The following is a 21,070-nucleotide window of genomic DNA, read 5'->3' as shown; positions in this document are numbered from 1 at the left end:
GCAGAATGGCACCTATTTTACATGTTCCTATCACGCAGGGCCTGTTCGCAAAAGCTAGCGGCGTGGAAGGACGAAAAGCGCAGCCTGAAAGAAAAGCACCACAAGAGCTCCCTGGCGAAACACCACCACCACCATTCGCATGCGCTTGGTTCGAACAAGGACAAGGAGAACCGAAGCGTCCGGGTGAAGATCACGGTAGGGTCGGAGCAGTTCGCAGCAGCGGCGGCCGCGGCGGCTGCCGCCAAGCAGCGCTACACGTCCGGCACCATCGGGGAGAAGAAGCAGGCGGTGGACAGTTCCGAGAGCGGTGGTATTTCATCGCGCGTCAAGCGGAAAACACGGTACGATAATCCTTCCTTTGCGCGGTAGTATTGTCCTTGGAGAAGTCTCAAGTTTTTCCCTCATTTCTCATCCCCCCATGCGCAGTTCCACGCTTAGCAAGATAGTGGAGAAGGCGGAAATCATCACTCACCTGTCACGGAGCGCGCGCGTCGGTCAGTCTCGGCGGCTGCTGGCCACCAGCTCGCTCTCGACGATCGGCTCGCCGCGGAAGGCGTTGCTTAGCGTTCCGTCCACGACCGCCCTGTCGACCGGCGGGATCACCAACGCTAACGGCACGCCGAATGGCGTCAACGGCACGGGCACCCACGGGCCCTCGGCAAACTCGGCTGCCCCGTCACCCGTGGTGAAGCACCCGAGCAAGTTCAAGACGGGCGGGATTGTGGTCACCGCCGCGCAGCCGCTACCGAAGATGCGCAAATCGTTGGCCGCACGCGCCAAAAGCACTGCCTCACCAATCAAGCTGCCCACTACCAGTATCGATATTCAGCTAACGACACTCTGCTCCGAGACGGAATCTGAAAGAAACGTAAAGGTAGTCACCGGTAAGAAACACAAGAAGAAGCGCACGCCCAAGGACAAGTCGGCCAAGCTGCCGTGCTGAATGGAGGGGTGGACATTCCTCCCAGGGGTTCTAACCGGAAATGCACGAGCACCGGAGCGTACCGTAGGGTCCAGTTGAATGTTGTTGTTTAGAAGACACTCAAGAGCGAGGGACTCCCGCGCTGCGCCGCTGCTCAGCGTAGCACCAAGGACTCATATTCACACATAACAAACAAAAAAAAACATAAACACCCACATATACATCCACACCTTGAATACGGCACCAAAGTGCTGGTTGATAGCAGCCGGAAGATATTGATAGATGCATTTAATAGTGGCAACCAACGTAGTGGCAAACGCTCGAACGTTTTGTATACTGAGCAGGCGGCAGATAAGCAAACTCAATTGATATATAGAAATAAAACAGAAACGGTAAACGTAGTGGCTTGGGGCACCAAACACGAACAATCTCGTTCATCGAGAGCTGAATATGTCCTTCGAACGTGTGGCAAGCGTTTTCATTTTATCCCGATTGCTGTTTGTAAATACACCACATGTTGGTGTAACCGAGATTCCCGTCTACTTTCCCTGCGCTGAAATGGGGAGACAACGAAAGAGACCAGGGAGAGAGCCAGAGAAAGTGTGTTTAAATTACGTAAAACTTACCACTAACGACAAGTGTTCAGGAGCAACAGGAACATCAGGATTGGCACGGACGAGGATGCACGCGTGCTAATCGAACCAATTCGAACACTGCCGACATGTAATCGGTGTACTGCTGTTCACGCGTCCTACACTCTGATCGGCCGACCTACACTATTCATATTTTAATTTTTCACTGTCAGGAGAGGTGGAAATTAACGAAAAAAAATCTTAAAACTTGTCCGGCAGCGACGGTGCGCAAAACAATACCGTCGGTTCGTCTGTCAGATGACTTTTCTCGCGAACGTCTTGTTTTGGTCGCGCTCGAATCGAGCAGCCGGAGGAAGGGAAAAACAAAGCAGAAATCGAGCAAGGTTTCGAGCAGTCGAGTGGTGTTTTAAAATTTAAATCAACCGATCCGCATTTTGCTTTACTTTGAAAAAGCAGTACCATCTTCTGAAATCCACTTTTTCTTTCAATATGCATGTGCAACACCCATTAACAGGTTTAAAAGTTCGAAAGAAGTCGCCGTTTTTGCGTCAATCAGGTTCATGTTGATGAAGGCCGCATTTGTTCCCTATGTGTAATTTATAAAGCAAATGCGAACGTATACGAATATCGCTATTTCTAACACTTTCATTCTTACTTTTAATCAACTACTGTCGAATTGGATCTATGTGGGATGGGCATGACAGTTCAACATGATTTACGATAAAAATAGTTTGACTGGATACTAAAATCTAACAAAATCTACAATCGGTGTGTTCCTTTCTTCGCTGGTGGTACGAACTAGGTTGGGTTTCATACGGTCAGTATTACTCCCATTTTTTCGACACATCAATGTATTCGCCATCCGGTTGCTCGTAGTTTTTGATTGGAGGTGTTGCCACCGGTCCCTCCGCACCAAATGGGACCAACGCTGAGTCAGGCTGAATGGCTTGCTGATACAAATCCTCGGACTCGAGCTTCAATTCGTTCAATGCCTTCGTCTGAGCGGTCACAATTCGGTCGAACAGCTGATAGTCAGCTAGTTTCTCCTGCATCTTGAACTTGGCCCATTGCTTCTCCAGCAATGCACGTGTCTCGATAAGCTCGGGCGATAGCTTAGACGAGGCACGCCTTCGTTTCCTATGGAATAATGTATGCGAATGCAACGTTCAGCGAGTCCAGCAATCAGCAGCATCGTTCTTACCCCTGCTCATCGATAAGTTCCATCGGAGTTTCCAGCTCCTCAATTGGTTTCAGCTGACGAGCATTCTTTTCCAACCGTCTTATTTGTTTTTCCAGCCGTTTTCTTCTGCGCTCTTCCCGCTGTTTGATAATCTGTGGATCGAGTTTTTTCTTCTTTTTCAATGGTTCTGCACAGAGGGTCGGTGTACACCGAAAGAGGAGCCCGCTACTGGTGTGTAACGCCCTGGTACGGCCCAGCTGTGATGAAAATCTGCAACGAAGCCTCGCTTAGAGTTGTCCAAGTACAACAGAAGGTTTACTTACCGGCTTAAAATAGGAATGATCCACATAGTTTCAAGTAAACTGCTGAACCATATAAAATACAAATAAACAGATCCTTCACTCCTCAACGCATGCGGTACAAGAAAAGCGTTTCATAACAAACATGACAACATGCTATACATGCCGCAAATCAAAAGGAAGGTGTAGTCATAACACTTGTTATTCAACCACTTTCTGCGTCTTCACATTATATGAGGTATTTTCCATGATTACTTAGATAATTGCTCAGAACTAAGTCTAGACTTCCGTTTGAAGGTACAAGAGGTTTTTCGTCCTAGGAAGATTGAACGTTTGTTAATTTATTTATACAGCAGCATTAGCAGAATATTGCTAAAACGGAGATATATAGCTTCATTTAATTATATTTTTGCCAATTTTGATACAGTAATCAAACTAATTTTCTAAGAAATTTGGAATGGAATGAGCATATACATTATTAAATTATGTTACCTGCTGCACTTCGTAGCCTTGGTTATACCAAAGTATTCGCGCCTACTACATTTTTTTTTCTCTTGAGTTATCCCCTAAAAATGGGAATGGCATATTGTTTTCACTATTTTTTATGATTATTTATTGGTTTCTTTAACGTTTGATGTATCTTTTCCAGAAAATATGTAAACCAATTATGCCATGCATCCGCGTCATATTTTTGACATAACGGTTTCAACCTCACCTGACCTGACCTTAATGCCAAAATAAACGTCATTCCCTTTAATTTTTCATAACTCCATTTCCATCAGCACACCATACTGCGAGTGGCAAATTCGACGCAATCTCGGGACTATTTCTGCGATCAATTTCCCTGCTCCGACCATCAACCATGAGCTACCAAGTAAGTATCGTTTGTGGCTTGCCAGATTCTTGGGCAAATACAGTTCTTCAGCTAGTGGACCTCCAGTTTTTGAGTGTCCGAAAAATAGAGTTTTTCTCAATTACGTAATTTAACCCTTGATTCCGACAGAACGTTGCCCGCTTGGTGCTGCAGAACAGCCGCCAGTTCTCCCGTACCGCTCCTGCCTCGTCCGGCGAGGTGGCCGAAGGCTACAAGCAGCTGAAACACATCCAGGAGAAATTCCAGGTACGTAACCTAACAAACGGCCCGGGAGGGGGGTGAGATGTGAGTTGGGTCTGATCGGGTTTCGATTGGTTTGCTTACAGAAACCCGATGGCAAGCCCGTGTTCCTGAAGGGAGGCCCAATGGATAACGCGCTGTTCGGTGTGACCATGGCGCTGAGTCTCGTTGGATTGGCCGGAATCGGAAAGCTTTTCTACGAACTGAGCTACCCCAAGAAGGACGAATAGAGTATTTTACTAATAACACGAGAAACGATGCTATGCTTAGTACGTTGGCGCTGGACGAGCAATCCAATCCGCCACGAATGAGTGAGCGTCGTTGTAGTTCAAAATTTGTGGTCAAAACGGTATTTATGTGCCGAAATTTGCTAGAAATGTGTTTGGCATTAGTGTACATCTCCCAGCCCCTTTGCAGCAACTTCATCATGAATGTTTCCAGTTGTGCTTGTCGCGATCGATACGGGATGCAAAAGTGAACGAACGATTCCATTATGTACGATGGTACACATTTATAATCGCATTTATCAGCAAATAAATATGTGTTTTGAACGATAGCTGATAGCAGTACCCATCGCAAGGCTTACCTATGCATTCGAAAAATGTTTCTACACGCCATATTACCTGGGGTAGAATAAAATCGCCGCTATTGAAGATAAATTGCACTCCTTACATAACGATGCACACAATCACAGTGAGATGCATGTTACACGGTTTGATTGAGCAGCTTTAAATTGATAAAACATTTAGTTTGACTCCCACGCTGGAGTTCAATAAATTATGACTGATGATTTGAGATTTAACAAATTTTTAACGAAAGAAAATCTCTTCCAAAATTCTTTACCTATCATAGAGTAGATAGGAAGGAAAAGTCAATTAAAAATTGGTTCGAACTAAGCGACACTTTCCAGCCGTAAACCTATTTCACTGATTTGAGCTATCGCACTAACGGTAAAATATGCACCGTTTCATTTCGCCCTGATGGATGATGATAATAATTCATGCATTTCATGTAAACCGAGCGATTAAAATAACATTAATTCCGCCCCCTCCCGTGCACCAGTGGTTGATGTGTTGAAATAAAAAGAAAAACAAACGGACCCTTGCAGATTCCTTGCACATTCCGCGTGACCAGACCGCACTGTCAGTTCAATTAACGCACATCCGAACGAAGGCTTCTAACGGACAGTGGAGGATGTTAATGAGCTACCAGACTGCTTCCCAATCTTGCAGACAATCGAGAAGACGGTACTGGTAGGAAAAAAGAAAAGTGCCTATTGGTTTATGCAGCAAGGACATGCGCCAGCTACCCTAGCCTGTTGGTTCCTGGTGGGTTGATAACTAATGAATATGCCTAAGGTTGACCCATCGCAGCCGGTACGGGGGTGCCGTGAACCGTCTTAGCAACAGACCCGGGTCCGGCCACACACTTCTCGGGCTCTGGGGGTAGAGGGCAAGGGCGAGCTATAAAAGGACCTGGTCGAATTCTTCCAGCAGACACAAACCGTTGGGGCTCCGCATCGAGCACAAATCGAGCCATTTGGTTCTTAGGTGTAAATAGACACTCGATAAACCACCATTGATGGTTTGAGTGGTAGGTGTTTAAAGTAGTGTAATTTAAGCGTATCGTCGTTGCTTCCTAGTTCTAGTGCTTTAACCCCACGGTTTACTCCGTACCGAGCCAGGTTCTAAGCTTTAGCCGAAACAAAACAGTACAGCCAAAAATGTCCTCCGGAAGCGTGCTTCTAGTAACAGTGCTGCTGATAGGATACATCTATTGGAGCCTTGCGCAACCGTTAGTGTCCCATTGGAGTTGTGTGTAGAACATTGCCTCATTTAACATTTTAACTTAACTTACCTTACTTTTCACGAAATTGTAGAACCAACATATTTGAAATCCGTTGCAAGCTAAAGAAGCCGGTTAAGAACCCACATAGCGTGTGTACCCACGGAGTTTTCATAGATCCGTGTGGCATGGAGGAATGCATACGTGTAAGTTGACCTGGTTGGGTGTGAAGAATGTAATGTCGATTAATGATAATAATCGGGTAACTATTCTTGATTGCGCACAGGGCCCTGGAGAACTGTGCGGGACCACGACGTATGAGATAGTGAAATACGGCCAGTGCGACCACGATCTGCTGTGCTGCAACAACCGCTGCAGAGGCTGCACCGCCCAAGGAGTCTGCTTCGACGAGCCGTGTCATCCGCCGAAACAGCACGGCATACAGCACCGCTCCGACCCCTACATGCCGCGGCGACACCCGAACCCACTTTTCGAGTTGTTCGACTATTACGGTGGCGAGTAAGGTGGTCCCACATTTCGGCGTGGTTCCGGCAAGAATTCTCGCGCTCCCAAATGGACTGCAACTCATCCCAACCTACTTCGATCAACGACGACCAGCAACGGCCTTTTCCACACACTCCGACATAGAGACACACTTCTCTCCCAACGAAGACGGATGCTCTGCCAGCAGCTATGTTATGTGCTTCACCCGAAAACGAGTTCCCGAAACATTTGCAATGGTAGCCAGTTCAATGCCAATGCGAGCGATTCAAGATGTAGAATAGTGCACTACTGGATAGCGTTACCCAGGATAAACCTTTCCCCACTGTCGCCCTGGTTGCTGTCACTTGCTGAGGTCACTTCCGCCGGGATGGCGGAAGCGCGTCTAGCGACACCGCGGCGAAGAAGGGGAAAATCAGCCAATAATCTAGTCAATATTCTATCCCACCGGCGCATTCGCATTCGTTTGCAGTAAAGCTTAGTCTCAATGAAAAATAAAAAAAAAATCACATTCTAACACAAAGAACTTCAAAAGATTTAATAGTTTCAATTTGAGCGAAAAATCCACAGACCGAATTTCTAATTGAGTCGTCTGGGAGGGATTTAGGTATCGATCGGGTATATATGTGAACAATAAGTAATTCTGATTATTTTATTAATCGATATTCTAAACTTGTTCTCTAATTCTAAACAAATCAAAAGATCTAAATTTTAAACTTTCTCTTCGAATTCAAACTAAAGCAACATTAAATAAAGCGCAATTGGTTTACGCGTTTGGCAGCTGATAGACAAAATGGCTGACAATTGTTGCTAGTACTGGCTAATAAGAAGCTTCTTGCGTTTCAACCAATATTCTTGAATATTCACAAGTGGGATTCAACAGCGACAGCGAAGTTCAGTTAATATGATGCGAGCTTGATGTCTTCACATACGCAACATACGATATTATCCGAAAGATACGCTGTATTTTTATACGTATTCCATAATTGATGCGACTTTTTAATGCTGACATATCGAAATGATCATTGTGCTAAGTGTAGAAACATCAGTTCTTGCAGTTCGCTCATCGATTCTAGTAATTATCGTGTTACCGCAATTGAACCTGTACTAGTACATGCTTCTCGAAAAATTGCACAGACCATACCTGACACAGTTCGCAATGACTCAAACAAACCGATGGTATTCGTTTGGGTAAACACACTTAGATGTCCATGCACTAAGCTGCCCTGCTTTTGCATTAACATTTCTCAGAAGATGCAAGCAATCCATAATGTCTAAGTGGCTGTGAATAAATCAAGGATCTTGGAATCGAATCGCTGATGCAAGTAAAATAAGCTTGTCAATCTTGTTAGTTGTGATTTTTTTGCTTGCTGTACTCATAACTCCGGAGTTCTTGATGCATTTTTTTACCATTCTTCAAATAAAATGAAAACTGAAATAAAAAGATATAAACTGCGGGATGCACAACAACGTATCGGAACATTTGCTACTGTCTTATCACATCTTCTTTGATGGAAAAAACTGCCACATCACTTCCAGCGACGTACTTGCAATATATTTGATTGACTTCACTAAACTTAAATACTCAACACTGGTATGTGTGTTGAATATGATAAGTTGGCGTTTTGACAGAAAATCACATGGGAAGCTTTGTATTCATTTGTAGAGTCCGCAAGCTCCATGATTGGATCAGGAATTTTCGCAGTTTGATCTGATGTAATCTTGTCCACCTTCCATAAAAATACGTGTACGTGTATCAAAGCTCTCAGCCGATATTGAGTATTAGCGTTACAAACCAACAAACATTAACTTCTATACCTTCCTTGGGCACAAAAAACAAATCATACGAAGATAGATAAGAATAACTTACACATAACACGGTCAGAATATAAAATGATCCTTAAACAGCGTAAAATAATGTCATCAACTTGCTTTTCTCAACGTGATATTTTGCACAATAAGACAACCACACACGTACTGAATTTAGGATTCAAGGCTTCTAACGAACAGTGGAGGATGTTAATGAGCTACCAGACTGCTTCCCAATCTGCAGACAATCGAGAAGACGGTACTGGAAAAAAGAAAAGTGTCTATTGGTTTATGCAGCAAGGAAATGTACCAGCTACCCTATCCTGTTGATCCTTATCCCTATCCTAGTGGGTTGATAACTAATGAATATGCCTAAGATTAACCCATCGCAGCCGGTACGGCGGTGCCGTGAACCGTCTTAGCAACAGACCCGGGTCCGGCCACACACTTCTCGGGCTCTGGGGGTAGAGGGCAAGGGCGAGCTATAAAAGGACCTGGTCGGATTCTTCCAGCAGACACAAACCGTTGGGACTCCACATCGAGCACAAATCGAGCCATTTGGTTCTTAGGTGTAAATAGACACTCGATAAACCACCATTGATGGTTTGAGTGGTAGGTGTTTAAAGTAGTGTAATTTAAGCGTATCGTCGTTGCTTCCTAGTTCTAGTGCTTTAACCCCACGGTTTACTCCGTACCGAGCCAGGTTCTAAGCTTTAGCCGAAACAAAACAGTACAGCCAAAAATGTCCTCCGGAAGCGTGCTTCTAGTAACAGTACTGCTGATAGGATACATCTATTGGAGCCTTGCCCAACCGTTAGTGTCCCATAGGAGTTGTATATAGCACATTGCCTCATTTAACATTCTAACTTAACTTACCTTACTTTTCACGAAATTGTAGAACCAACATATTTGACATCCGTTGCGAGCTAAAGAAGCCGGTTAAGAACCCACATAGCGTGTGTACCCACGGAGTTTTCATAGATCCGTGTGGCATGGAGGAATGCATACGTGTAAGTTGACCTGGTTGGGTGTGAAGAATGTAATGTCGATTAATGATAATAATCGGGTAACTATTCTTGATTGCGCACAGGGCCCTGGAGAACTGTGCGGGACCACGACGTATGAGATAGTGAAATACGGCCAGTGCGACCACGATCTGCTGTGCTGCAACAACCGCTGCAGAGGCTGCACCGCCCAAGGAGTCTGCTTCGACGAGCCGTGTCATCCGCCGAAACAGCACGGCATACAGCACCGCTCCGACCCCTACATGCCGCGGCGACACCCGAACCCACTTTTCGAGTTGTTCGACTATTACGGTGGCGAGTAAGGTGGTCCCACATTTCGGCGTGGTTCCGGCAAGAATTCTCGCGCTCCCAAACGGACTACAACTCATCCCAACCTACTACGATCAACGACGACCAGCAACGGCCTTTTCCACACACTCCGACATAGAGACACACTTCTCTCCCAACGAAGACGGATGCTCTGCCAGCAGCTATGTTATGTGCTTCACCCAAAAACGAATTCCCGAAACATTTGTAATGGTAGCCAGTTCAATGCCAATGCGAGCGATTCAAGATGTAGAATAGTGCACTACTGGATAGCGTTACCCAGGATAAACCTTTCCCCACTGTTGCCCTGGTTGCTGTCACTTGCTGAGGTCACTTCCGCCGGGATGGCGGAAGCGCGTCTAGCGACACCGCGGCGAAGAAGGGGAAAATCAGCCAATAATCTAGTCAATATTCTATCCCACCGGCGCATTCGCATTCGTTTGCAGTAAAGCTTAGTCTCAATGAAAAATAAAAAAAAATCACATTCTAACACAAAGAACTTCAAAAGATTTAATAGTTTCAATTTGAGCGAAAAATCCACAGACCGAATTTCTAATTGAGTCGTCTGGGAGGGATTTAGGTATCGATCGGGTATATATGTGAACAATAAGTAATTCTGATTATTTTATTAATCGATATTCTAAACTTGTTTTCTAATTCTGAACAAATCAAAAGATCTAAATTTTAAACTTTCTCTTCGAATTCAAACTAAAGCAACATTAAATAAAGCGCAATTGGTTTACGCGTTTGGCAGCTGATAGACAAAATGGCTGACAATTGTTGCTAGTACTGGCTAATAAGAAGCTTCTTGCGTTTCAACCAATATTCTTGAATATTCACAAGTGGGATTCAACAGCGACAGCGAAGTTCAGTTAATATGATGCGAGCTTGATGTCTTCACATACGCAACATACGATATTATCCGAAAGATACGCTGTATTTTTATACGTATTCCATAATTTGTTGGGGATTTGGGTGAATGTGATATTCGCAATTGAACGACACTTGAAATCAATGGAAAACACCTTTTATTAATGACCACACGACATAGGCTAATTACATATGTGCGATGATGATGATTTAATAATTTATAGAGGTTTTGAGCCGGGAGGCTTCTTTCACCTCTACATATGTGCGACTAACTATTTCGTTGCGCGCTTGACGCTTTTATATGTGCCGGCGTCCGTCACTCACGCGCGTGACACTCGTGCTACACACGATCGTGTTCTACCCGTGCTCCATTCTCTCTTGCTCAACCTTCATTGCTAGCTCTCAACACTCCTCCTCAATTAAGGTTGACACAATCCCATTAATTCACTAAATTTTCTATGTTTGATAACACCAAGCGGTTTAGTAAGAACATCTGCGATCATGTCTTCCGTAGGGCAATACTCAAGCTCTAAAACATTTTCTTCACATAACTGCCTGACGTAATGGGATCTAGTCTCAATATGTTTCGAGCGTCGATTCGTTCGTTCAGAGTTAGCAAAAATAATGCAGCTTTGATTATCTTCCATTATTTTGATCGGTCCTGCACAAGTCTCGCCTAGATCGTTTAGCACACTCCTAATCCAAACTAATTCTTGGCACGCTTCACTAAGTGCTACATATTCGGATTCCATTGATGATAATGTGACGCTTCCCTGCTTTCTACTACCCCATGAAACTGCTGCACCAGCTAACATATATACGAAACCGGTAGTAGACTTTCTAGTTTGGATATCGCCAGCCCAATCTGCGTCCGAATAACCAATTAATTCGCTGCCACGGATACTATCATATTTCAATCGATAAGTTTTGGTCTCTTTTAGATAACGTACTACTCTCTTTGCTGCAGTCCAGTCCCTTTCGGTTGGTGAGCTTACGCGTCGTCCCAGAATCGAAGTACTGGCCGCTATGTCAGGCCGAGCACAAATCGCTATATACAGTAACGCGCCAATTAAGCTTCTATACTTGGTTGCATCAGGAAGTATAGCACTATTATCCTCTTCTTTTATGTATCCTGATTCCATTGGGACCTTGGACCCTTTCAAATCACGCAAATTAAATTTGTCTGTTACCTTGTTGATATAGCTTTCTAATGAGATACTATATATGCCAGTATTACAATGAATTTCTAAACCTAGGAAATAACTCAAATCGCCTAAATTCGTAATATCAAAATTCTGCTTCAATTCATTGTAAACTGTAGTGATTTCATCTTCGTTTTCGCAGCCAACTAAAATATCGTCGACGTACACTAAAATATAAACTCGATTTGCATTCGCTAGTTTCGTGTACAGACATGGATCCGCCGTGCTTTGAAGAAAACCTATTCTTTGGAGAACTTCGTCGAGCCGTTTGTTCCAACACCTGGCCGATTGTTTCAGGCCGTATATGCTCCTCCTCAAACGGCACACCAGGTTCTCCTTGCCTTCTACCGCAAAACCAGGTGGTTGCACCATATAAAGTTCCTCGTCGAGTTGTCCATTCAAGTAAGCTGTTTTTACGTCAAAGTGTTTTAGTTTTATTCCTTTTCTACTTGCCATTGCCAGAAGAAGTCGAAGCGTTGTGTGTGTAGTCACCGGAGCGAACACCTCGTCGTAGTCTTCGCCGTATTGTTGCGAAAACCCCTGTGCTACCAAACGTGCCTTATACTTTGTTACCTGTCCAGCTGCGTTTCTTTTTAACTTGAAGACCCAGCGGCAACCGATAGGCTTCCGTTTTTCAGGTAGAGTTACTAGTTCCCACGTACCATTGTCCAGGTGTGACTTCATTTCATCCGACATTGCCGCTTGCCACTCTTCTTTGTTTGCACTATTCAACACTTCTTTCACATTTTTCGGTTCCTTTTCTTCAATGAACGCTGTCTCTGCGGTGAACGCCTCTTCTATGAGTCTTTTAGGGGGAACTCCCTTCGATGTTCGTGTTGACGTTCTGGCTGGTTTAGATTCACTCGAAACACTTTTAAAAGACGAATCGGTTTCGCTTCCACTATTGTTTTCCTCCCATTGATCGTTAGAATGTTGGACAATGTACGAATCGTCGTCGGAGTGTATTAATGGAACGGTCAAAACTCCTCCTGTCGCTGTAGCTTCGGAAGTAGATGGTGGTACCTGCTTTTCAACACTCGACTCAATAAATTTTGCGTCCCTGCTGATTGTCACTTTACACGTTTTAATGTTCACGAAGCGATACGCCTTTTGTTTCACCGCGTACCCGACAAAAACCAGTTTCTCGGCCTTCACATCCAGAGCACGCCGTTTTTCTTTTGGAATATGCACAAACGCGACACATCCGAAAACTTTCAAGTGTTCATACGATGGTGTCTTTTTATGCCACAGTTCGAACGGGGTCCGTTTGATTGTTGAAGACGGACAGCGATTTTGTATATAATTCGCGGTACTAATCGCTTCTCCCCAAAATCGTTTGTGCAGTCCTGAATCTGATAACATGCACCGCATCATTTCCTTTAGATGCCTATTTTTCCGCTCGGCCACTCCATTTTGCTGAGGTGAGTATGGAGCAGACATTTCTTGCAGGATTCCGTTATCGTTCAAAAATGTCTTTAGACCACTGCTCAAATATTCACCCCCGCCATCAGACCGAATTCGTTTAGGATATTTTCCAAATTGATTTTTCATAAGTTGGCAGTAATCACGAATTTTGTCGGCAGCATCATTTTTATGTTTTAAAAGGTAAATCATAGCATAACGACTATAATCGTCTACCAAAATTATATAAAAACGATTGCCACTTGGAGTTGGTATTTCCATCGGGCCTGCCAAATCACTATGGATTAGATCACCCACTTCACTTGATCTGCTACTGGAAACTTTTGGAAAAGAGTATCGACTCATTTTTCCTTCACAACATGGAATACATACGGATTTCATGTCACATTTGTCCATCTTCAGGCCTTTTCCCAAATTATTGTTCACTATTTTGGCTATAGCACTAGGGTCACGGTGCCCTAGACGGCGATGCCACACATGCTCACAAGATCCGTGGTGTGTTTTAATGGCCACGTTCTCAAGCACGTTAAAGGTGCTATCACTAAATTGTTCCAAGTGGTATAGGTCACCTTTGCGTTTACCCACTAACAACACTTCATCACCTTTTGAAATTTTACACTCAGTTTTACCAAACCAAACACTAAGGCCTAAATCCGAGATTTTACTAACCGATAGTAAATTGCCCGCAAGTGTTGGTACGTGTAAAACATTTGTTAGGTTCACTTTCACACGCGCACCTTTATCATTCACTCCATAAAACAGCGCCGATCCAACACCAGCCGAGGAAATCTGATTTCCGTCGGCTAAAAATATGGTCGAACTGGACCCGTTGCATCCTGTAAGGATTGAGGCGTCTTTTGTCATGTGGGAGGTTGCACCGGAATCAAGGTACCATGAACTCACCTTTCCAGTTCCCACGGCAGCAAGACACATCTCGATTTTTGACTCAGCTGGTTCGACAGCTATGTTGGCCTTTGGTCGGATTTGCCTGTCATGCTGGAATTTTCTGCAGTCGCGACGGTAATGCCCTTCCTTTTTGCAGTAGTGACAGATCTTTTTGTAGTTGTTGTTAGGTCCACTCAACACAAGTGCCTTTTGATCATGTCCACTATCCTGCGTGCGTCTTCGCCCTTCGTCTAAAAGCTTACCTTTGACGAAATCGACCGTCAGATCTTCGTCTGGCCGACTTTCCAGAGCAGTTATAAGCCCATCGTAGGATTTTGGTAGGCTTGATAACATTAGTGCGACGAAAGAGGGATCCTTTATTTCCTCCCCTAGTGCCAACAGTCTCAACCGCAATGTTGCAAGTTGTTGCAGGTGTTCTCCTACGTTGTCACCCTCCGACATGCGTGCGGCGAACATTTGGCGCATTATATGAATTTTTGAGGAAAGTGAGGCTCTTTCGTGGTAGCCTTTTAGGGCATCCCACATCTCCTTCGCCGACTTTGTCTGCATTACGTGGATCAGCTGGGAATCCTCAAGTGCTAATCCAATCAGCGCCTGTGCCTTCTCATCGTTCGAAGTCCAGACCGCATTTGCTGGCTCTGGTTTTGGATTAGTAACTGTTTCCAACAGCTTCTCCCTCATCAAGAGAAGGCGAATCTTGTACTTCCAGATTTCATAATTCTGGTCATTCAATTTTTCAATAGCAACCTTTTCAGCCATTTTTAGTCAATATCACTTTTCACAAAAGAAGTATCACTTTTAACAAAAGACTTCACTGCACTAAAAACCCTGGGCCCATAACCTGTTGGGGATTTGGGTGAATGTGATATTCGCAATTGAACGACACTTGAAATCAATGGAAAACACCTTTTATTAATGACCACACGACATAGGCTAATTACATATGTGCGACTAACTATTTCGTTGCGCGCTTGACGCTTTTATATGTGCCGGCGTCCGTCACTCACGCGCGTGACACTCGTGCTACACACGATCGTGTTCTACCCGTGCTCCATTCTCTCTTGCTCAACCTTCATTGCTAGCTCTCAACATAATTGATGCGACTTTTTAATGCTGACATATCGAAATGATCATTGTGCTAAGTGTAGAAACATCAGTTCTTGCAGTTCGCTCATCGATTCTAGTAATTATCGTGTTACCGCAATTGAACCTGTACTAGTACATGCTTCTCGAAAAATTGCACAGACCATACCTGACACAGTTCGCAATGACTCAAACAAACCGATGGTATTCGTTTGGGTAAACACACTTAGATGTCCATGCACTAAGCTGCCCTGCTTTTGCATTAACATTTCTCAGAAGATGCAAGCAATCCATAATGTCTAAGTGGCTGTGAATAAATCAAGGATCTTGGAATCGAATCGCTGATGCAAGTAAAATAAGCTTGTCAATCTTGTTAGTTGTGATTTTTTTGCTTGCTGTACTCATAACTCCGGAGTTCTTGATGCATTTTTTTACCATTCTTCAAATAAAATGAAAACTGAAATAAAAAGATATAAACTGCGGGATGCACAACAACGTATCGGAACATTAGCTACTGTCTTATCACATCTTCTTTGATGGAAAAAACTGCCACATCACTTCCAGCGACGTACTTGCAATATATTTGATTGACTTCACTAAACTTAAATACTCAACACTGGTACGTGTGTTGAATATGATAAGTTGGCGTTTTGACAGAAAATCACATAGGAAGCTTTGTATTCATTTGTAGAGCCAGCAAGCTCCATGATTGGATCAGGAATTTTCGCAGTTTGATCTGATGTAATCTTGTCCACCTTCCATAAAAATACGTGTACTTGTATCAAAGCTCTCAGCCGATTTTGAGTATTAGCGGTACAAACAAACAAACATTAACTTCTACACCTTCCTTGGGCAAAAAGAAACAAATCATACGAAGATAGATAAGAATAACTTATACATAACACGGTCAGAATATAAAATGATCCTTAAACAGCGTAAAATAATGTCATCAACTTGCTTTTCTCAACGTGATATTTTGCACAATAAGACAACAACACACGTACTGAATTTAGGATTCAAGGCTTCTAACGAACAGTGGAGGATGTTAATGAGCTACCAGACTGCTTCCCAATCTTGCAGACAATCGAGAAGACGGTACTGGAAAAAAGAAAAGTGTCTATTGGTTTATGCAGCAAGGAAATGCACCAGCTACCCTATCCTGTTGATCCTTATCCCTATCCTAGTGGGTTGATAACTAATGAATATGCCTAAGGTTGACCCATCGCAGCCGGTACGGCGGTGCCGTGAACCGTCTTAGCAACAGACCCGGGTCCGGCCACACACTTCTCGGGCTCTGGGGGTAGAGGGCAAGGGCGAGCTATAAAAGGACCTGGTCGAATTCTTCCAGCAGACACAAACCGTTGGGACTCCACATCGAGCACAAATCGAGCCATTTGGTTCTTAGGTGTAAATAGACACTCGATAAACCACCATTGATGGTTTGAGTGGTAGGTGTTTAAAGTAGTGTAATTTAAGCGTATCGTCGTTGCTTCCTAGTTCTAGTGCTTTAACCCCACGGTTTACTCCGTACCGAGCCAGGTTCTAAGCTTTAGCCGAAACAAAACAGTACAGCCAAAAATGTCCTCCGGAAGCGTGCTTCTAGTAACAGTGCTGCTGATAGGATACATCTATTGGAGCCTTGCGCAACCGTTCATGTCCCATTGGAGTTGTGTGTAGAACATTGCCTCATTTAACATTTTAACTTAACTTACCTTACTTTTCACGAAATTGTAGAACCAACATATTTGAAATCCGTTGCAAGCTAAAGAAGCCGGTTAAGAACCCACATAGCGTGTGTACCCACGGAGTTTTCATAGATCCGTGTGGCATGGAGGAATGCATACGTGTAAGTTGACCTGGTTGGGTGTGAAGAATGTAATGTCGAATAATGCTAACTAGTACTGTGTGAAATAATCGGGTTATTATTGTTTATATAGGGCCCAGGAGAACTGTGCGGGACCACGAAGTATGACATAGTGCTATACGGCCAGTGCGACCACGATCTGCTGTGCTGCAACAGCCGCTGCAGAGGCTGCACCGCCCAAGGAGTCTGCTTCGACGAGCCGTGTCATCCGCCGAAACAGCACGGCATACAGCACCGCTCCGACCCCTACATGCCGCGGCGACACCCGAACCCACTTTTCGAGTTGTTCGACTATTACGGTGGCGAGTAAGGTGGTCCCACATTCCGGCGGGGTTCCGGCAAGAATTCTCGCGCTCCCAAACGGACTACAACTCATCCCAACCTACTACGATCAACGACGACCAGCAACGGCCTTTTCCACACACTCCGACATAGAGACACACTTCTCTCCCAACGAGGACTGGAACGAATTCCCGAAACATTTGCAATGGTAGCCAGTTCAATGCCAATGCGAGCGATTCAAGATGTAGAATAGTGCACTACTGGATAGCGTTACCCAGGATAAACCTTTCCCCACTGTCGCCCTGGTTGCTGTCACTTGCTGAGGTCACTTCCGCCGGGATGGCGGATGCGCGTCTAGCGACACCGCGGCGAAGAAGGGGAAAATCAGCCAATAATCTAGTCAATATTCTAACCCACCGGCGCATTCGCATTCGTTTGCAGTAAAGCTTAGTCTCAATGAAAAATAAAAAAAAATCACATTCTAACACAAAGAACTTCAAAAGATTTAATAGTTTCAATTTGAGCGAAAAATCCACAGACCGAATTTCTAATTGAGTCGTCTGGGAGGGATTTAGGTATCGATCGGGTATATATGTGAACAATAAGTAATTCTGATTATTTTGTTAATCGATATTCTAAACTTGTTTTCTAATTCTAAACAAATCAAAAGATCTAAATTTTAAACTTTCTCTTCGAATTCAAACTAAAGCAACATTAAATAAAGCGCAATTGGTTTACGCGTTTGGCAGCTGATAGACAAAATGGCTGACAATTGTTGCTAGTACTGGCTAATAAGAAGCTTCTTGCGTTTCAACCAATATTCTTGAATATTCACAAGTGGGATTCAACAGCGACAGCGAAGTTCAGTTAATATGATGCGAGCTTGATGTCTTCACATACGCAACGTACGATATTATCCGAAAGATACGCTGTATTTTTATACGTATTCCATAATTGATGCGACTTTTTAATGCTGACATATCGAAATGATCATTGTGCTAAGTGTAGAAACATCAGTTCTTGCAGTTCGCTCATCGATTCTAGTAATTATCGTGTTACCGCAATTGAACCTGTACTAGTACATGCTTCTCGAAAAATTGCACAGACCATACCTGACACAGTTCGCAATGACTCAAACAAACCGATGGTATTCGTTTGGGTAAACACACTTAGATGTCCATGCACTAAGCTGCCCTGCTTTTGCATTAACATTTCTCCGAAGATGCAAGCAATCCATAATGTCTAAGTGGCTGTGAATAAATCAAGGATCTTGGAATCGAATCGCTGATGCAAGTAAAATAAGCTTGTCAATCTTGTTAGTTGTGATTTTTTTGCTTGCTGTACTCATAACTCCGGAGTTCTTGATGCATTTTTTTACCATTCTTCAAATAAAATGAAAACTGAAATAAAAAGATATAAACTGCGGGATGCACAACAACGTATCGGAACATTAGCTACTGTCTTATCACATCTTCTTTGATGGAAAAAACTGCCACATCACTTCCAGCGACGTACTTGCAATATATTTGATTGACTTCACTAAACTTAAATACTCAACACTGGTACGTGTGTTGAATATGATAAGTTGGCGTTTTGACAGAAAATCACATGGGAAGCTTTGTATTCATTTGTAGAGCCAGCAAGCTCCATGATTGGATCAGGAATTTTCGCAGTTTGATCTGATGTAATCTTGTCCACCTTCCATAAAAATACGTGTACTTGTATCAAAGCTCTCAGCCGATTTTGAGTATTAGCGGTACAAACAAACAAACATTAACTTCTACACCTTCCTTGGGCAAAAAGAAACAAATCATACGAAGATAGATAAGAATAACTTATACATAACACGGTCAGAATATAAAATGATCCTTAAACAGCGTAAAATAATGTCATCAACTTGCTTTTCTCAACGTGATATTTTGCACAATAAGACAACAACACACGTACTGAATTTAGGATTCAAGGCTTCTAACGAACAGTGGAGGATGTTAATGAGCTACCAGACTGCTTCCCAATCTTGCAGACAATCGAGAAGACGGTACTGGAAAAAAGAAAAGTGTCTATTGGTTTATGCAGCAAGGAAATGCACCAGCTACCCTATCCTGTTGATCCTTATCCCTATCCTAGTGGGTTGATAACTAATGAATATGCCTAAGGTTGACCCATCGCAGCCGGTACGGCGGTGCCGTGAACCGTCTTAGCAACAGACCCGGGTCCGGCCACACACTTCTCGGGCTCTGGGGGTAGAGGGCAAGGGCGAGCTATAAAAGGACCCGGTCGGATTCTTCCAGCAGACACAAACCGTTGGGACTCCACATCGAGCACAAATCGAGCCATTTGGTTCTTAGGTGTAAATAGACACTCGATAAACCACCATTGATGGTTTGAGTGTAGGTGTTTAAAGTAGTGTAATTTAAGCGTATCGTCGTTGCTTCCTAGTTCTAGTGCTTTACCTCCACGGTTTCCTCCGTGCCGAGCCAGGTTCTAAGCTTTAGCCGAAACAAAACAGTACAGCCAAAAATGTCCTCCGGAAGCGTGCTTCTAGTAACAGTGCTGCTGATAGGATACATCTATTGGAGCCTTGCGCAACCGTTAGTGTCCCATTGGAGTTGTGTGTAGAACATTGCCTCATTTAACATTCTAACTTAACTTACCTTACTTTTCACGAAATTGTAGAACCAACATATTTGACATCCGTTGCGAGCTAAAGAAGCCGGTTAAGAACCCACATAGCGTGTGTACCCACGGAGTTTTCATAGATCCGTGTGGCATGGAGGAATGCATACGTGTAAGTTGACCTGGTTGGGTGTGAAGAATGTAATGTCGATTAATGATAATAATCGGGTAACTATTCTTGATTGCGCACAGGGCCCTGGAGAACTGTGCGGGACCACGACGTATGAGATAGTGAAATACGGCCAGTGCGACCACGATCTGCTGTGCTGCAACAACCGCTGCAGAGGCTGCACCGCCCAAGGAGTCTGCTTCGACGAGCCGTGTCATCCGCCGAAACAGCACGGCATACAGCACCGCTCCGACCCCTACATGCCGCGGCGACACCCGAACCCACTTTTCGAGTTGTTCGACTATTACGGTGGCGAGTAAGGTGGTCCCACATTTCGGCGTGGTTCCGGCAAGAATTCTCGCGCTCCCAAATGGACTGCAACTCATCCCAACCTACTTCGATCAACGACGACCAGCAACGGCCTTTTCCACACACTCCGACATAGAGACACACTTCTCTCCCAACGAAGACGGATGCTCTGCCAGCAGCTATGTTATGTGCTTCACCCGAAAACGAGTTCCCGAAACATTTGCAATGGTAGCCAGTTCAATGCCAATGCGAGCGATTCAAGATGTAGAATAGTGCACTACTGGATAGCGTTACCCAGGATAAACCTTTCCCCACTGTCGCCCTGGTTGCTGTCACTTGCTGAGGTCACTTCCGCCGGGATGGCGGATGCGCGTCTAGCGACACCGCGGCGAAGAAGGGGAAAATCAGCCAATAATCTAGTCAATATTCTAACCCACCGGCGCATTCGCATTCGTTTGCAGTAAAGCTTAGTCTCAATGAAAAATAAAAAAAAAATCACATTCTAACACAAAGAACTTCAAAAGATTTAATAGTTTCAATTTGAGCGAAAAATCCACAGACCGAATTTCTAATTGAGTCGTCTGGGAGGGATTTAGGTATCGATCGGGTATATATGTGAACAATAAGTAATTCTGATTATTTTATTAATCGATATTCTAAACTTGTTCTCTAATTCTAAACAAATCAAAAGATCTAAATTTTAAACTTTCTCTTCGAATTCAAACTAAAGCAACATTAAATAAAGCGCAATTGGTTTACGCTTTTGGCAGCTGATAGACAAAATGGCTGACAATTGTTGCTAGTACTGGAGTC

At 43.9% G+C, this 21,070-nt stretch overlaps 8 protein-coding genes across 8 annotated transcripts in view; 6 read left to right on the top strand and 2 right to left on the bottom strand.

Moving 5' to 3' along the window:
- Positions 1 to 983, top strand: part of LOC131269715 (cytosolic carboxypeptidase 2-like) — a 31,126-nt gene extending 30,143 nt beyond the window's left edge. Inside the window, exons 15-16 of the mRNA XM_058272208.1 lie at positions 39 to 341; positions 427 to 983. Of these exons, the coding sequence (XP_058128191.1) occupies positions 39 to 341; positions 427 to 943 (820 nt within the window). The 3' untranslated portion in view covers positions 944 to 983. The remainder of the gene's footprint in view (positions 1 to 38; positions 342 to 426) is intronic.
- Positions 1 to 1,679, bottom strand: part of LOC131269716 (glutamine-dependent NAD(+) synthetase) — a 44,343-nt gene extending 42,664 nt beyond the window's left edge. The window contains exons 1-2 of the mRNA XM_058272209.1: positions 1,549 to 1,679; positions 473 to 857 (exon numbers count right to left, since the gene is read on the bottom strand). The gene's annotated coding sequence lies outside the window, so the exon portion shown is untranslated. The remainder of the gene's footprint in view (positions 1 to 472; positions 858 to 1,548) is intronic.
- A 377-nt stretch (positions 1,680 to 2,056) lies between these two features.
- Positions 2,057 to 3,150, bottom strand: LOC131269153 (large ribosomal subunit protein mL40-like). Its single transcript, XM_058271481.1, has 3 exons — positions 3,019 to 3,150; positions 2,717 to 2,965; positions 2,057 to 2,652 (listed from the first exon to the last, which is right to left on the bottom strand). The coding sequence occupies exons 1-3, from the start codon at positions 3,042 to 3,044 to the stop codon at positions 2,340 to 2,342; spliced, it is 588 nt and encodes a 195-aa protein (XP_058127464.1). The 5' UTR covers positions 3,045 to 3,150; the 3' UTR covers positions 2,057 to 2,339.
- Positions 3,151 to 3,736: 586 nt separating this feature from the next.
- On the top strand, positions 3,737 to 4,664 carry LOC131269067 (cytochrome c oxidase subunit 7A, mitochondrial). Its single transcript, XM_058271383.1, has 3 exons — positions 3,737 to 3,868; positions 3,998 to 4,114; positions 4,195 to 4,664. Exons 1-3 carry the CDS (start codon positions 3,857 to 3,859, stop codon positions 4,336 to 4,338), a joined length of 273 nt encoding a protein of 90 aa, XP_058127366.1. The 5' UTR covers positions 3,737 to 3,856; the 3' UTR covers positions 4,339 to 4,664.
- Positions 4,665 to 5,781: 1,117 nt separating this feature from the next.
- On the top strand, positions 5,782 to 6,416 carry LOC131269460 (uncharacterized). Its single transcript, XM_058271828.1, has 3 exons — positions 5,782 to 5,902; positions 5,988 to 6,099; positions 6,180 to 6,416. Exons 1-3 carry the CDS (start codon positions 5,832 to 5,834, stop codon positions 6,414 to 6,416), a joined length of 420 nt encoding a protein of 139 aa, XP_058127811.1. The 5' UTR covers positions 5,782 to 5,831.
- A 2,529-nt stretch (positions 6,417 to 8,945) lies between these two features.
- LOC131269488 (uncharacterized) lies at positions 8,946 to 9,530 on the top strand. Its single transcript, XM_058271864.1, has 3 exons — positions 8,946 to 9,016; positions 9,102 to 9,213; positions 9,294 to 9,530. Exons 1-3 carry the CDS (start codon positions 8,946 to 8,948, stop codon positions 9,528 to 9,530), a joined length of 420 nt encoding a protein of 139 aa, XP_058127847.1.
- A 7,015-nt stretch (positions 9,531 to 16,545) lies between these two features.
- LOC131269264 (uncharacterized) lies at positions 16,546 to 17,191 on the top strand. Its single transcript, XM_058271611.1, has 3 exons — positions 16,546 to 16,666; positions 16,752 to 16,863; positions 16,955 to 17,191. Exons 1-3 carry the CDS (start codon positions 16,596 to 16,598, stop codon positions 17,189 to 17,191), a joined length of 420 nt encoding a protein of 139 aa, XP_058127594.1. The 5' UTR covers positions 16,546 to 16,595.
- A 2,492-nt stretch (positions 17,192 to 19,683) lies between these two features.
- On the top strand, positions 19,684 to 20,268 carry LOC131269490 (uncharacterized). The gene is made up of 3 exons (XM_058271865.1): positions 19,684 to 19,754; positions 19,840 to 19,951; positions 20,032 to 20,268. The coding sequence occupies exons 1-3, from the start codon at positions 19,684 to 19,686 to the stop codon at positions 20,266 to 20,268; spliced, it is 420 nt and encodes a 139-aa protein (XP_058127848.1).
- Positions 20,269 to 21,070: the final 802 nt, after the last annotated feature.

The sequence above is a fragment of the Anopheles coustani genome, chromosome X (assembly GCF_943734705.1).
Source record: "Anopheles coustani chromosome X, idAnoCousDA_361_x.2, whole genome shotgun sequence".
Taxonomy (NCBI): domain Eukaryota; kingdom Metazoa; phylum Arthropoda; class Insecta; order Diptera; family Culicidae; genus Anopheles; species Anopheles coustani.
This window is presented reverse-complemented; position numbering and strand designations above follow the sequence as displayed.